A 12,099-nucleotide genomic window follows, 5' to 3' on the forward strand; every position below is an offset into this window, starting at 1 on the left:
AGGAGAGACCCATCCTACTCAGGACCACCATGCCCCCGCTGCCCATCCCAAGAGGCCCAGAGGTCCATTTCCTCTCTGAGAGGCTGAAGCTGAGACAGCTAGAGGCTTCTGTTTTCTTCAAAGTGTCTCAGATTTGGGGAAAAGAAAACCCAGAACCAGAGAAGAGCGGTAACGAACACAGGTTACACAGTGCTGCATCTCACACACCTAGGAACATGTCAACCGCCATCTTGTTGAGATTGTTGTCACTGAGTTCAATGAGGGATTCCTGGATTGGGGCCTGTGAGGAGACCAAGGGGTTGTATTACGATGGAGCTGGGACTCAGCAGAACAGAAGAGGACAGCACCATGCTTTCGGGCTATATTATGACAGGAGGGCCCCCGTCACAAAATAGGGACAGACACTGTGCTGCAGGGGCCCTAGCTCTGTATGCTGAGAACCAGAGGCTTTCAATAGGCACAAGCATTTGTTCCAGGGGACAGAAAGAGGATTTCTGCATCACCACTTTACAAAACAGGAAACTGAGGCACAGTCATGCACCTTAGTGAAGCAAAGCATGTCCTCCAGAGTTTTGGATTCCTGGTCCTCCTTAGTCTTCAGCTTGAGGCCGTCCCTGCAACAGATGGGCACCACTACCCAGTCCTGCCTCCCAGCCTTTGGCCACATCTTTGCCCCTTTCAGTTGTTCTACCGGCAGGAAGGCACCCAGAGGCTGGGACTAAGGGGTCTCCGGATCCACCCACCAGAAGTGAGGCTGGGAGCCCTACAGACCGAATTCAAGGCAACACGGAGATGGGGAGGAGGAAGATGGATCACTACCCACCGGGGACGCCTCCGAGGGTCTCGAAAATACTTCTGGGCAAATTCTAGCAATGTGCTCGATGGGAGCACCACGGCGTCCTCTCCACTATCAGCGGAACGCGTCCTGACTGGAGGACCCTGCGGGACAGGTGCAGTTGCCAAAGGCCCAACACCCAGCCCGATCCTCCGGTGAAAGCTTACCTCCCAGTCACATGTCTGGACCCTTCAAGTCTGCCCCATTCACCACTTGTGTTGACAGACACCGCCCTCCAGGCCAGTCCCTTGCATGGGATTGGCTGCATCCTACAGATGGCCCGCCCTTAGAGTCTCTGCCCTGCTCCTCACCTCTCTCCGGCGCCCCACCTCCCGTGCCGCTGCTGCCGAGGCCACTGCAGCCGCCACCGCTGCAGCCCGGCCCCGGCCCGGCTCAGCCGGGAGCTGCAGGAAATCTGGCGCAGCGGCGGGCTGCACGAGCTCGGAAGGAAAGCGACCCACGCGCCCGTGGACGGCCCCGAACCGCCAGCCTAGGGACAAGCAGAGGAAAACAGGAAGGTCTTGTCTTGGGACCGAATGAGTCCTTTGAGGAGGCTTGTGCGCCCCCTTGAGCCATTCCTAGTACTATTTTTTTTTTTTTTTTGTGGTACTGCGGACGAAAGCCAGGAGCCACAGGAGATAGAGTATAGGGCCACAGGCATGGAGACACACCTCAGCCATATATGCAGGCAAAGCTTGGGTTGAAGAGCTGCTGGCCGGCAATGTCAGGTCACCTTAGGAGACCAAGGGGTCACCAATAGACTCTTATCATGAGTCTGCAGTGTGTTTGAAACCCGGACTAGCACCCCTGTCTGGTGCTCCAGGTTTGGGGCATCCACAAACTCCTACCAAAGTCAGGGCCTCTCCGCCGCAGCTCTTCCAGGTACACCAATTTCTTGCGGACCACACACCCGGCGCTGTAGCCTGCGGAAGGAGCTTGCATCAGCTTGAACCAGGGACGCCATTTGCTCAGCTGCCCCTCTCTTGGGCACGTCCACCCAGCCATGGAGCTGACCCACTCTAGGTGGTTCCAGTCGCTGCAGGTGGATGATGTCACCCTTGTGAAAGGATAACAGCTCCGGGTCTTCAGACAGGAAGTTCCTCACTGCCACCACGTAGTCCGAATCCTAGAAAACACCAGGAATAGAGAGTGCTTTGTACTGCCTCCATCCCAGGGGCTTCCCTCTGCTGCTTCTTCCATTCTCCCAAGCCATCAGAGAAGGCTCATCCCTTAGGTGGCAGGAAGAAGTGTTCCCTAGATGGGCAGAGGGTAGGCCATTGGGCAGAATGGGAGCCTGGAATTGTTGAGCACATTCTTGTGCCTTAGCCACTGATCCCTCCCAAAACTGTCCTCTGGATCCCCCTAGAATGGGTGCCGGGCCTGGGATAGATCCTGCCAAAGTGTAGGGGTAAACAGAGGAGGAGGTTCAGAGGACAAGGAATGCAGTTTTGTAGAGACTGGAGGTGCACCCCACAATGCTGAGGGCAGGTGTGAAGAAGATGCAAGAGAGAAGAGGCGTGGTGAGGGGAAGAGCTCATTGGCAGAGAGGTCTGTGGGTGTGTCCTGTGGTGAGGGGGACACAGCTCATTGGCAGAGAGGTGTGTGTGTGTGGTGTATTTTCACTCTCTGGGCGGGAGGGCTGGAGCGGAGTGGCAGGCCACATCTGTGGAGCTGTCCTAACCTTCTTCAGCTCCAGAATGAAGTTGTCTACTAGGGTCTTGACCTGACGAGCTCGGGCCGAGAAGAGGATGATCTTCTCATTGGTCAGGTTGAACTCTAGCATGTTCTGTGATGGCATGGTCACAAATAGGATGTCTGCAAAGCTGGGGAGAGAAGGTGGTGTGAGGGTGAACCTTGTAGCCAAAGAGATGCCCTTCTACAGGCTTTTTTGTTCCTGTTTCCCATCTCTGACCCATCTGTATGTTCTATGTATTTTAAAGCCCGTTGTGCCATAGTCCAGCCCCTCAGTTCAACCACAAAGCTGGACTTGGCCCACACGGTATCTTTGTCTCGTCAATTGGCCCAGTTTTTTCCCACCCAGCCAGTGATCAGAGCTCTCTTTTAACCTCATGTTGAAACCGACAAAGGGACTCCAGTGGGGAGTCTGGCCACTCAGCCGGGTTTCAGGGGCCAGATGTCCGGGGACTAGGCTGATCTTAGCAGTTACCCCCTCTGTAGAGTGAGCTCTGGAGACAGAGCTGGCTAGAGGGAGAGCAGGGTAGTGGGCTCCCAGCTCAACCACTTCCTACCTGTGTGACCAGAGACCATCAGCTTCTCTCTCTGTGCCTCACTTTCCAAATCTTTAACACAGACTTAAGTAAAAGGCTCAGCAGAGTCAGCACATCACAGGTGGCTGTTTGTTTGTTTAATTTCATATGCTTTGGTGTTTTGCATGTATATCTGTGTGAGGGTGTTACAGGAGGTCCTCCCACTCCTCCAGCCTATCGCTGCTGAGATACCAGCCCATTGGGGCGTGGTCTCTCTCCCTTTTTTTTATATTTATTTATTAATTTATTATGTATACAATATTCTGTCTGTGTGTATGCCTGCAGGCCATTAGAGGGCACCAGATCTCGTTACAGATGGTTGTGAGCCACCATGTGGTTGCTGGGAATTGAACTCAGGACCTTTGGAAGAGCAGGCAATGCTCTTAACCGCTGAGCCATCTCTCCAGCCCCTCTCTCCCTTTTAAAAAGCGGCCACTTCCCTCTCCTCTCTCACTTCACTTCCTGCTCCGCTGGCTACTAGACTCCCTTCCTGGTTGCGCAGAGGGCTGACGGTGATCTGTAAGTTTTTTTCCCCTTTAAATAAATACCACCCTATTAATCGTAATTCCAAACTGGTGTGGCATTGTTTATGACTTAAGCCTTCAGTTGGCGCCCAACGTGGGGCTCGAACCCACGACCCTGAGATTAAGAGTCTCATGCTCTACCGACTGAGCTAGCCGGGCAGGCGGCCGGGGTGCTGGGAATGCAGCCCCGCTGCTCTTATTACAACATGAGGGTGTCAGATCCCCTGAAACTGGAGTTACAGACAGGAATGAGCTGCCATGTGGGTGCTGAGGATTGAACCTGGGTCCTCTGAAAGAGCAGCCAGTGCTATTAACCACTGAGCCATCTCCATAGCCCCACATCACAGGTGCTTAATAACAGTTCTGTCCAGACAGCCCACTCCCACCTGCTTGCCACTCACCTGTATGCACACAGGACCTGAAGCTGTCTGCTGGCCTCTCTGCTGCCTTTGTCCATCCTCAGGAGCTTGATGCCCGTGTGGGATACAGCTAGGATCTGCACACCAGTGCCCACACTGCCCTAGGAAGGGTGAGCCTGGTGAGTTCTTTCATCATTATTCCTGGCTGCTCTGGGCAGGCAGGAAGGGGTGAGAAGGGACTCTTACCATTGCTGGGAAGAGGCGGGAGAAGTAGACCTCCCAGCTGTCTCGGGCCATGCTGACCGCAGCCCGCTTCACGCTTTCTGTTACCAGAGGTCGCTGTGTGTCCAGCTGGTTCTGGGCTAAGGGAGACCGGTTCTGGTCAAAACCCTTTTTGCCTCCTATCCAGCTCACATCTCAGGGAGTCGGGTGTGAGAGGCTGGTACCAGCAATAAGCTGTCCAACCAATGTCTGTGTGGGGGACTAGAAGCCACGGATAGAAGAAAGGGCCATATTGCATGTTACACGTAGCTGACTCAAAACATGCAGCCTGGTGAGACTGAATAAGAATGGACAAGTGTGGAAGGCAAGAGGGTGGGGCGTGTCCTTAGACTGCTTCCAGGCAAGGGCTGTCCCCAGATCTGGTTGACTGCCCATCAGCAACCTCCCCTTCCCCAAGGTACCAAACAGGGCCTTCATCTGCAGCCGTTCATCCTCAGAGATGCGCAGGCAGGCCTCAGAGAAGGTATCATGAAGGATCTGCCGAAACAAGTGTGCCCCTGCTGGAAGCTGAGGTCTATGGCCTAGGTTCGCCGGAGGGGGTTCCTGTTCTGCAGCAGGGGGTCATCTGTAAACTGGGTCACTTTTGTTATCTGATCCTTCATATGGTCACCTTAATCCTTTCTGCTTTCCCCAGGCCTTGGTTTCCATATGTATCCAGAGAGACCGAGATTTGGCCTCTAGGCCCTTTGAACTTAGAGTAACTGTTTTGTTTGTTTGTTTTGTTTTGTTTTTGTATAGGGCCTTGTATCAAAACTCCTGATCCTCCTTCCTCCACCCTCTGGGGTTACAGGCATGCATAGATGCCCAGAACCTTGACTCATCAGATGCATGTGTAGCCCTGCTAACCTTGTGTATGGAGGAGGGGAAATCAGTAAAGCAGTTCTCAAACCCGCGGACCCCAGAAGGAAAGACCCTGCAGGTGGGAGGAAAGGAGAAGACCTCACCTGCCGGAACAGGAGGTCCAGCTGCACAGGGTGGCTGTAGCTGTCCTTAGGGTAAAACACCTGCGTGGGAAGGGCCTTAGTTACCCACAGGTTACCCTCTTTTCTAGGCTGGACCCCAGTCCCAAATGCAGCCGCTGGCCCTTCCCATCCCTAGCTCTAACCTCACTCCCATTTTTTCATGGTTCCCCTGACCTAGCTTCCTGGATAACCCTGCCCATATTTAACCCATCCTCTGGCCTGCTTCTGGGACCTCTTTGCGCAGGAAGATCCGCCAGGGGGTGTCCTGGTAGCCGTAGAAGTTGGGGTTGACTAGGCGGTGCAGCTGTGTCTGCACAGGATCCTCTGGAGGCTCCAGTGACCTTGAAGGCTGCACTGTAGAGGGCAGGGGCAGAGAGTATAAGGGGGCTTCTTGAGACCCAGCAGGACCAGGAAGGGCTTTATGGGGCTTATGGTGGCAGGATGTGTCATGAAAGTACAGCAGGGTGATTCAGCAGGACTGGGCAAACCTCTCTGATGTGACATTTGAGCAGACACCTGATTGATGAACAAGAAGGAGCCAGACACCCAAAGCCTGTGAGGAAGAGCATTACTCTTGGAGGAGACAGCCGGTGCAAAGGTCTTGAGGTGGGAGCAGGCTTGGTGTCTTAGTTATAGGAACTGAATGTGTCAAGAGGAAGGAGGGGAGAGGGAAGGCTGATAGATGATGGATCACACAGGCCGGTCAAGATCACAGTGAAGAGGGCAGGGCGGTGGTGGCGCACGCCTTTAATCCCAGCACTTGGGAGGCAGAGGCAGGTGGATCTCTGTGAGTTCGAGACCAACCTGGTCTACAAGAGCTAGTTCCAGGACAGGCTCCAAAGCCACAGAGAAACCCTGTCTCAAAAAAAAAAAATCACAGTGAAGAGTTTGGTGTTCATGATAGGAGCTTTTGTCAGAGATGCGTTGTGACCTGACTCATATTTTACGGTCACTGCCTAATTAGGGCTTCCCTTTTGGGGCAAGAGGGCTGGATTTATAGCTCTGGTTGAATATTTCCAAGCTGTGTGGCCTTGGGAAGCAGCTTAACATCTCTGTGCTTCTGTTTTCCCACCTTTAACAGGTAGGAACAAATAGCACTGTTTGATGAGCTTCAGTAGGATTCAATGAAGGTGGGGCTGGCCAGAAACCAGCGATTTAAGGGGTGATGTTATAATGCCACCGATGTCCACACAGTATGTACATGTTGACTTAGGGACAGACACAGCTCCCCCAAACACTCCTGTGCTCACAGGCTCGCTCACTCACTTGGACACTTGCACATCCTCCCCTTGAGGTCCTCACCTGGAGTGGGCCCCATGCATGGCCTTGGGGCACTGGTCACTGGCTTCACTAGGGCCACAGCCTCTCTGGACACCTGTCCCACCACAAACAGAGCGCTCAGGGGGCAGAAAGCAAACCGTGGAGGGGAGGCATGGGGCCATGCTGAGAGAGCAACTGACTTCTAAGGCTTCAATCCCTCTGGAGTACCCAACACCACTCCTCACCTGAGTGCTAGGCGCTACTGCAAGGTGAGCCTTCTGTCCCTTCAGGATCATTAGGGCTTCCTCATGAGGGTCAGGTGGCCTCCTGAACACCTTCCCACCATCCGTTCTGGCAGGTGACCCATGGCAGGTTAGACACTAGGTATTCCCTTTCCCATAATCCCCAAGAGAAGGGACCCCTCCCTCTCCCACATCATTACAAAAAAAGCACCAAAGAGGAATCAAGGCTGACCAGCACAGTGGAGACCTTGGCAGCCTGAGCCTCCCTTTGCCCTGGAGCCCATCTTGAATGGTGACGAGCCCGGTATAGAGAAGGGAAGCTGAGGGCTAGTGTCTGGACCCACCTGCGGGTCTCAGGGCGCGCTGCCCAGGGCGGCTGTTTGCACTGCTTGATGATGCTTTTGATCTGCTGTGTGGGTTGTGGGAAGTGCTCTGAGTTGAGCGTGGAATACCGAACCAGTTCCGGGGAGGCTGAAACCATGAGGGCAGGTGGCCAGGTGAGGCCGTGGGGCCCGGTGGCCCTGGCCTATCTGGGCAGCCTCAGGACTTGGATGGACACTCACTGGATTCTGGAGCAGTCCAATCCTGAGCTAGGATGGGAGCAGCCACAGGCTTGCTAGGGATCTTCGGGGCCTTTGCCACAGAGCATGGGGCCAGCGACTGTGGAGTGGGGCGCACGAGCACAGGCTTGGCTGGGGGGCCGGTGCCTACAGCCTTCGGCCGTGCCTCTGGAGCTAGTGGTCTCTGTGGAGAGCGAATCATGAAGAAGCCGTCCAGGACATACCTGAGAGCTTACCCCCAGGCACCCCATCTCTGCCCAAAGGATTCCTGGTCTCAGACATGAACAGAAAGCCTGGATAGCACAATATTCCTGTTTACCCTGGGCAGCTCGACTCACCTCTGGGGGCTGGGGTCTTGGGGCTGCACTCAGAGGCTGCTGCTGGAGCGCCAAAGCCTGTAAGGTCATCTCCCGGGCCTGGGAAGAAGTGGCCAGGTGACCTGTGTATGCATGCATGCACGCACGCATGCACCCGCGCATGCACACACACACACACACTTTGTGCCCTGCCCCCACTCACCAGTAACACAGCCTGCCTGTGGATGAAGGCTTGCTGCAGAGCCAGTGTAGAGGCATCCAGGCCTGGGACTGGGGAACCGGGCAGAGGGCACAGGTGGGCATAGGTGTTGGGGAAGCAGGAGCTCCCCTCTGCACCACCAGCCCCTAATCTGGAAGTATATTTAGGAAGTACTGACTGGGCTTGACTTTTGGGTCTGGAGGTCTCCGGGGGGTATCTTCAGAAGCACCACTGCCACTTCCACCCGGCTGGCCCCCACCTTTCATGCGGTAGGCGATGGCTGTCGGCTTCTCCAGGTCCTGGGACAGCAGTGGCCGCCTCACTGCTGTGATCCCCAGGATCCATGGCAACAGGCACCTGACACCAGCCCAAGCTCCCAACCTACCCCCTCCACAGGAATGAATTGTGGGAGCCAGTGTCTGTACTGGGGTTTCTGTACTAGGGCAACAGGTGATTCAACAATACATTCTGTGAGCGTGCCTTCTGTCAGATGTGACAGCTGCGGTTCTGACTTAGCTGTGGGTCCTGCCAGGGCAGCCAGGGGCATCTCCAGCTGCCAGGTAACCTGAAGATTTCCCTGCTCCCAGCGCAGACCCAGACTGGACCCCCTGCCCCAGGGCCCTTGGGTAAGGTTCAGATATCACCCTAAGACGTGGGCTATGTCTCTGGTACACACACACTGAGCCCGTCACCTGCATCCCTCTGCATCCCTCTGCATCCCTACCGCATCCCCACAGGCCAGCACAGGATCGAAGAGGCTGTCCAAGTAGCCATCCAGCTCCCTGGGGGGTACAGTGGTCTCTCTGGTGCTGTCCACAGCTGGTGAGGATACAAAGGGGCCAAGTTTACTTCCCCTCTGGGTCTCCACACCCTCTGGGTTTTTCGCCCTTTAATGCAATGGCCATTGCTGGTTGACCTTGGCGGGTTGCTGTCCATCTCTGGGCCTCAGTTTCCCCACTTGGACCCTCCTCATTGTGGCTGCAGTACCCATCGAAGTCAGGCATTTTGGGCATGTGGTCCTGGGGCTGGGGCCTTGTGGGCGTGTCCTCATCTGAATCCCAGCAGTTCCCAAACACCCTGTGGATGAAAGGGGAGGCATAGGACAGCTGACCCCCAAAGACATTCTGTGACCCGCCTGTGTGTCCTGGGTCAGGTGGCTTCTCAGTTGAGAAGAATTACTAGGCATGGCAGTACACACCTACAACTCCAGACTCCCGAAGCTAAGGTAGGAGGATGGCTTGAACCCAGAAGCTTGAGGTTCAAATGATCAAACATAATAACAACCCCACCCCCAGAGCGCAGCCTTTCCCTACAGCTGGTGGGTAGCTGCCTGGGGGCGGGGGACGGTCTGAGCAAGTAGCTACATACCCTTTGGCATCTCCTCTGCCAGCCAAAGGCCCTTCTGCACCCACGATGAAGTAGGATTTCTGTCGAGGAAAGTCCCTGAGCAGTTCCAGGTCTGACACCAGATCCAGCACATAGTCATGTCCAGCCAGCTCTGCCCACTGGACTCCATTCTTCATGGCCACTGTCCAGCCCCTCCAACCGTCAGCCAGACCCCTGGTCAGTGTGCAGAAGAATGGAAACGGTGAAACTGTCAGCCATTGCCTGGAGACCCCAGGGTATGAATTAGACCCCAGGCATGGCCAGAGTGGCCTCCTGGATCCCCCAGGGATGGTGCCTTCTACCCCCTCCCTTTCTCCCAAATCATGGGGTGCCAGATGGGGCATTCTAGGAGCCAACCTGTGCTTTAGAATGTCTCCAGCAACAGCTTCCCCCGTACTCCAGGCGTGTACCGGACAGGAGAACTGGTCACCTGGCACAGCCAGTTGCTGTACTCAGTCTGGGGTATCTCCAGGCCAGCCTCACTGGCTCCCATGTCCCTATCCCAGATCTCAACCCCCCACTTCCCTGCACCGCCACACAGGCACGAGCCCCTCCCTGGCTTCAGACCCCTTAGTGACAGCTGCTCACTTCAGAGAAGCAGCCTGAGGGATGAGCCTACATACCATTGAAGCAGCTCACATCTAGTGCCATACTGGCCTTCTCCTGAATGGCAGTCCACTCAAGCTGTGTAGGGGGAAAGGTGCGAGCTGTCCCTGAGCCCATGGCCTGCAGGAGGCGATGCTGGCACACAGCCTGGAAGCCATTCTGCCCATAATCAGACACAAACCTGGAGGAGGAATAGGGAGTTGGAGCCTGCTGTAGGCTCAGGCTAGCCCTTAGCTCTAAGGTGAAGTGGAAAGGCCTCAGGCTAACTCACAAAAAGGATAGGTTGGCGAGCACACTAACAGGCTCCCATAGCCTAGAGTGCTAAGGCTGGCCCAAGAAACAAATTCCAGGTTAGCCCAGAGTATACAATCTAGCACAGAAGTCATTGTTCAGGTGGGGTCCAGAATCCGGACTCTGGAGGGCTTTGCCCCACTCCTTCACTCAGTAGTCTGGGTGACCACCGGCTCTTAGCCTGGCCTCCTAGTTTTCACCCGTGTAAGAGACGGCTGTGAGGGTCCAGCTCAGCTCAGAGTCAGTGAGCTGTTCCCACCAGCAGATCCTCCTCATGCCCCTACCCATTCTGCCCTGAGAGGAGCGAGGGTTGTGCTTTCAGGAAGGCAGCACACAGGTACCCAGTGACCCTATTCTGCTAGAACCACCATAACCACAGTACCGACTGAGGAATGGCTGCCTTCTGCATGCAGGCCAGGTGAAGGTGCACACAATCTGATGCTCATTGCTCTCCTGCTGGGTGGATCCTGTTCCCACCCCCTACTTATGGCAGAGAAAAGAGGGGTACTGGCCCCGGGTCATGCGGTAGGATTATGCACCATCCCCCACAGGCCCAGCACCTCACCTGCATCAGGGATACATTGTCAACGTGGTCATGCCCACATGGCACTGGTACATGCCATCTCTGTTCTGCACACATAACATATACTATAGAGTAGTTGCTGTCGTCACCCCGTTTTATAGCGGACAAGCCCAAGGCCTGGAGAGGTTAAGTGACTTGTCCAAAATCACAGAGTTGGTTTGGGATTTCAGTCCAGACTGTCTGAACCCAGTTGTGCTCCTAACCCCTGTCCATCACACAACCTAAGAGATTTAAGAGCTAAGAACTCTTTTCCCAATTCTCCACACCTGGGAGATGGGGTTTTGCCCCACCCTGGGTTTTGTCATCTTCATCCATTGCGACCCAATTCCTCCCCTCTGTAGTAAAGCAAAGCCTGTCTTTCTCCTGGGTCTGGACTCATGTGATTGCAGCGCTGGCTGCCATTCATGCTGGTCTTTGGCAACACAGAGGTACCCACTGGCCTGACCTCCGAGTTCCTGCCTCCTGCCACCTCTTGCCCCCGGTTGCACTCACTTGAGGAGGAACTTGTCAAGGTGTGAGGAAGGTGCAAAGCCACCGAGGCAGGCAGCCAGCAGCAACCAGCCACGCTTGGCATTGTAGGCATTGTGATTCCGCCACACCTGGTTGGCCAGCTGGGCTAGGATCTCATCCCGCAGACCCGGCTCCACCAGCCCCTGGTGCACTATGTAGTTCCCCAAGATCATCTCCTGGGTGCCATGCAGGTGGGGGTCTCCCATGAAACGCAGGATCTAGGGCACAGACAGACTCTCGTGGGCACCTGCTCACATTCTTCTCACAGTCTCCTGCCCATAAAATGTCCCTTGTATTTTAATATCACCCTACTATTCAATGTCAAACAACTAGCAGGAAAGTTAGGACCCAAAGTACACACTGCCATCCTGTCCTGCTCACGAGCCTCCAGAGGCTCCCATTCATTGCCTGCATCCTTTGGTACCCTCGGCCTCAGCTGGCTCCACTTGATCTCTAGTTCTCTAGCGTTCAGACCTGACCACATCACTCCCAGAAAACACCTTTCAGGGCTCCCCAACTCTCTGGTGAAATGGGACCCGGAGGCCTGCAATCTAAGCCTCACTGGTCACTCTCCCTTTTCTTGCCAACTATCCTGTCCTGTTCCCAAAGAGTTCCTCCTTCCCCTAATAGGTAAACTCTTCTCATCTCCAAAGCCACCCCCTTCAGGCTGCCTCCTGTGGCTTGTCTGGCTGGACCTGGGGCCTCATTTGTGTTCCCAGCCTTTGAACCTCCCTCTGGACATGTTGGTAGTCCTGGGTCAGAACAGGGACCAGCTCCCTCTGCCTGGGGAGTCCTTAGGCAGGAATGACTGGGAGAGACTCTCAGAGAGAGGCCAGATCTTTACACTGACATACAGCTTCAAGAAGAGGTGTGGGACTCATAAACTGGGCTTGAAGGTCAAAGAGGATGTCCAGGG

General features: G+C 55.0%; 1 protein-coding gene and 1 non-coding gene across 2 annotated transcripts in view; both read right to left on the bottom strand.

Moving 5' to 3' along the window:
* Myo15a (myosin XVA) overlaps window positions 1-12,099 on the bottom strand; it is a 55,279-nt gene that overhangs the window by 20,052 nt on the left and 23,128 nt on the right. Inside the window, exons 29-53 of the mRNA XM_041664678.1 lie at window positions 11,166-11,401; window positions 9,817-9,980; window positions 9,551-9,623; window positions 9,176-9,367; window positions 8,724-8,884; window positions 8,532-8,626; window positions 7,986-8,106; window positions 7,811-7,878; window positions 7,630-7,707; window positions 7,289-7,475; window positions 7,076-7,202; window positions 6,735-6,840; window positions 6,532-6,604; window positions 5,462-5,583; window positions 5,212-5,271; window positions 4,669-4,744; window positions 4,232-4,347; window positions 4,028-4,146; window positions 2,517-2,658; window positions 1,850-1,961; window positions 1,684-1,758; window positions 1,147-1,325; window positions 824-939; window positions 542-614; window positions 208-280 (exon numbers count right to left, since the gene is read on the bottom strand). Coding sequence (XP_041520612.1) covers window positions 208-280; window positions 542-614; window positions 824-939; window positions 1,147-1,325; window positions 1,684-1,758; window positions 1,850-1,961; window positions 2,517-2,658; window positions 4,028-4,146; window positions 4,232-4,347; window positions 4,669-4,744; window positions 5,212-5,271; window positions 5,462-5,583; window positions 6,532-6,604; window positions 6,735-6,840; window positions 7,076-7,202; window positions 7,289-7,475; window positions 7,630-7,707; window positions 7,811-7,878; window positions 7,986-8,106; window positions 8,532-8,626; window positions 8,724-8,884; window positions 9,176-9,367; window positions 9,551-9,623; window positions 9,817-9,980; window positions 11,166-11,401 — 2,944 coding nt within the window. The remainder of the gene's footprint in view (window positions 1-207; window positions 281-541; window positions 615-823; window positions 940-1,146; window positions 1,326-1,683; window positions 1,759-1,849; window positions 1,962-2,516; window positions 2,659-4,027; window positions 4,147-4,231; window positions 4,348-4,668; window positions 4,745-5,211; window positions 5,272-5,461; window positions 5,584-6,531; window positions 6,605-6,734; window positions 6,841-7,075; window positions 7,203-7,288; window positions 7,476-7,629; window positions 7,708-7,810; window positions 7,879-7,985; window positions 8,107-8,531; window positions 8,627-8,723; window positions 8,885-9,175; window positions 9,368-9,550; window positions 9,624-9,816; window positions 9,981-11,165; window positions 11,402-12,099) is intronic.
* Window positions 3,713-3,785, bottom strand: Trnak-cuu. Its single transcript has one exon. It is a non-coding gene; the product is annotated as a tRNA-Lys (tRNA).

Source organism: Microtus oregoni, unplaced genomic scaffold (genome assembly GCF_018167655.1).
Source record: "Microtus oregoni isolate MIOR12 unplaced genomic scaffold, Mior012 000015F_ref0000493, whole genome shotgun sequence".
Taxonomy (NCBI): Eukaryota; Metazoa; Chordata; class Mammalia; order Rodentia; family Cricetidae; genus Microtus; species Microtus oregoni.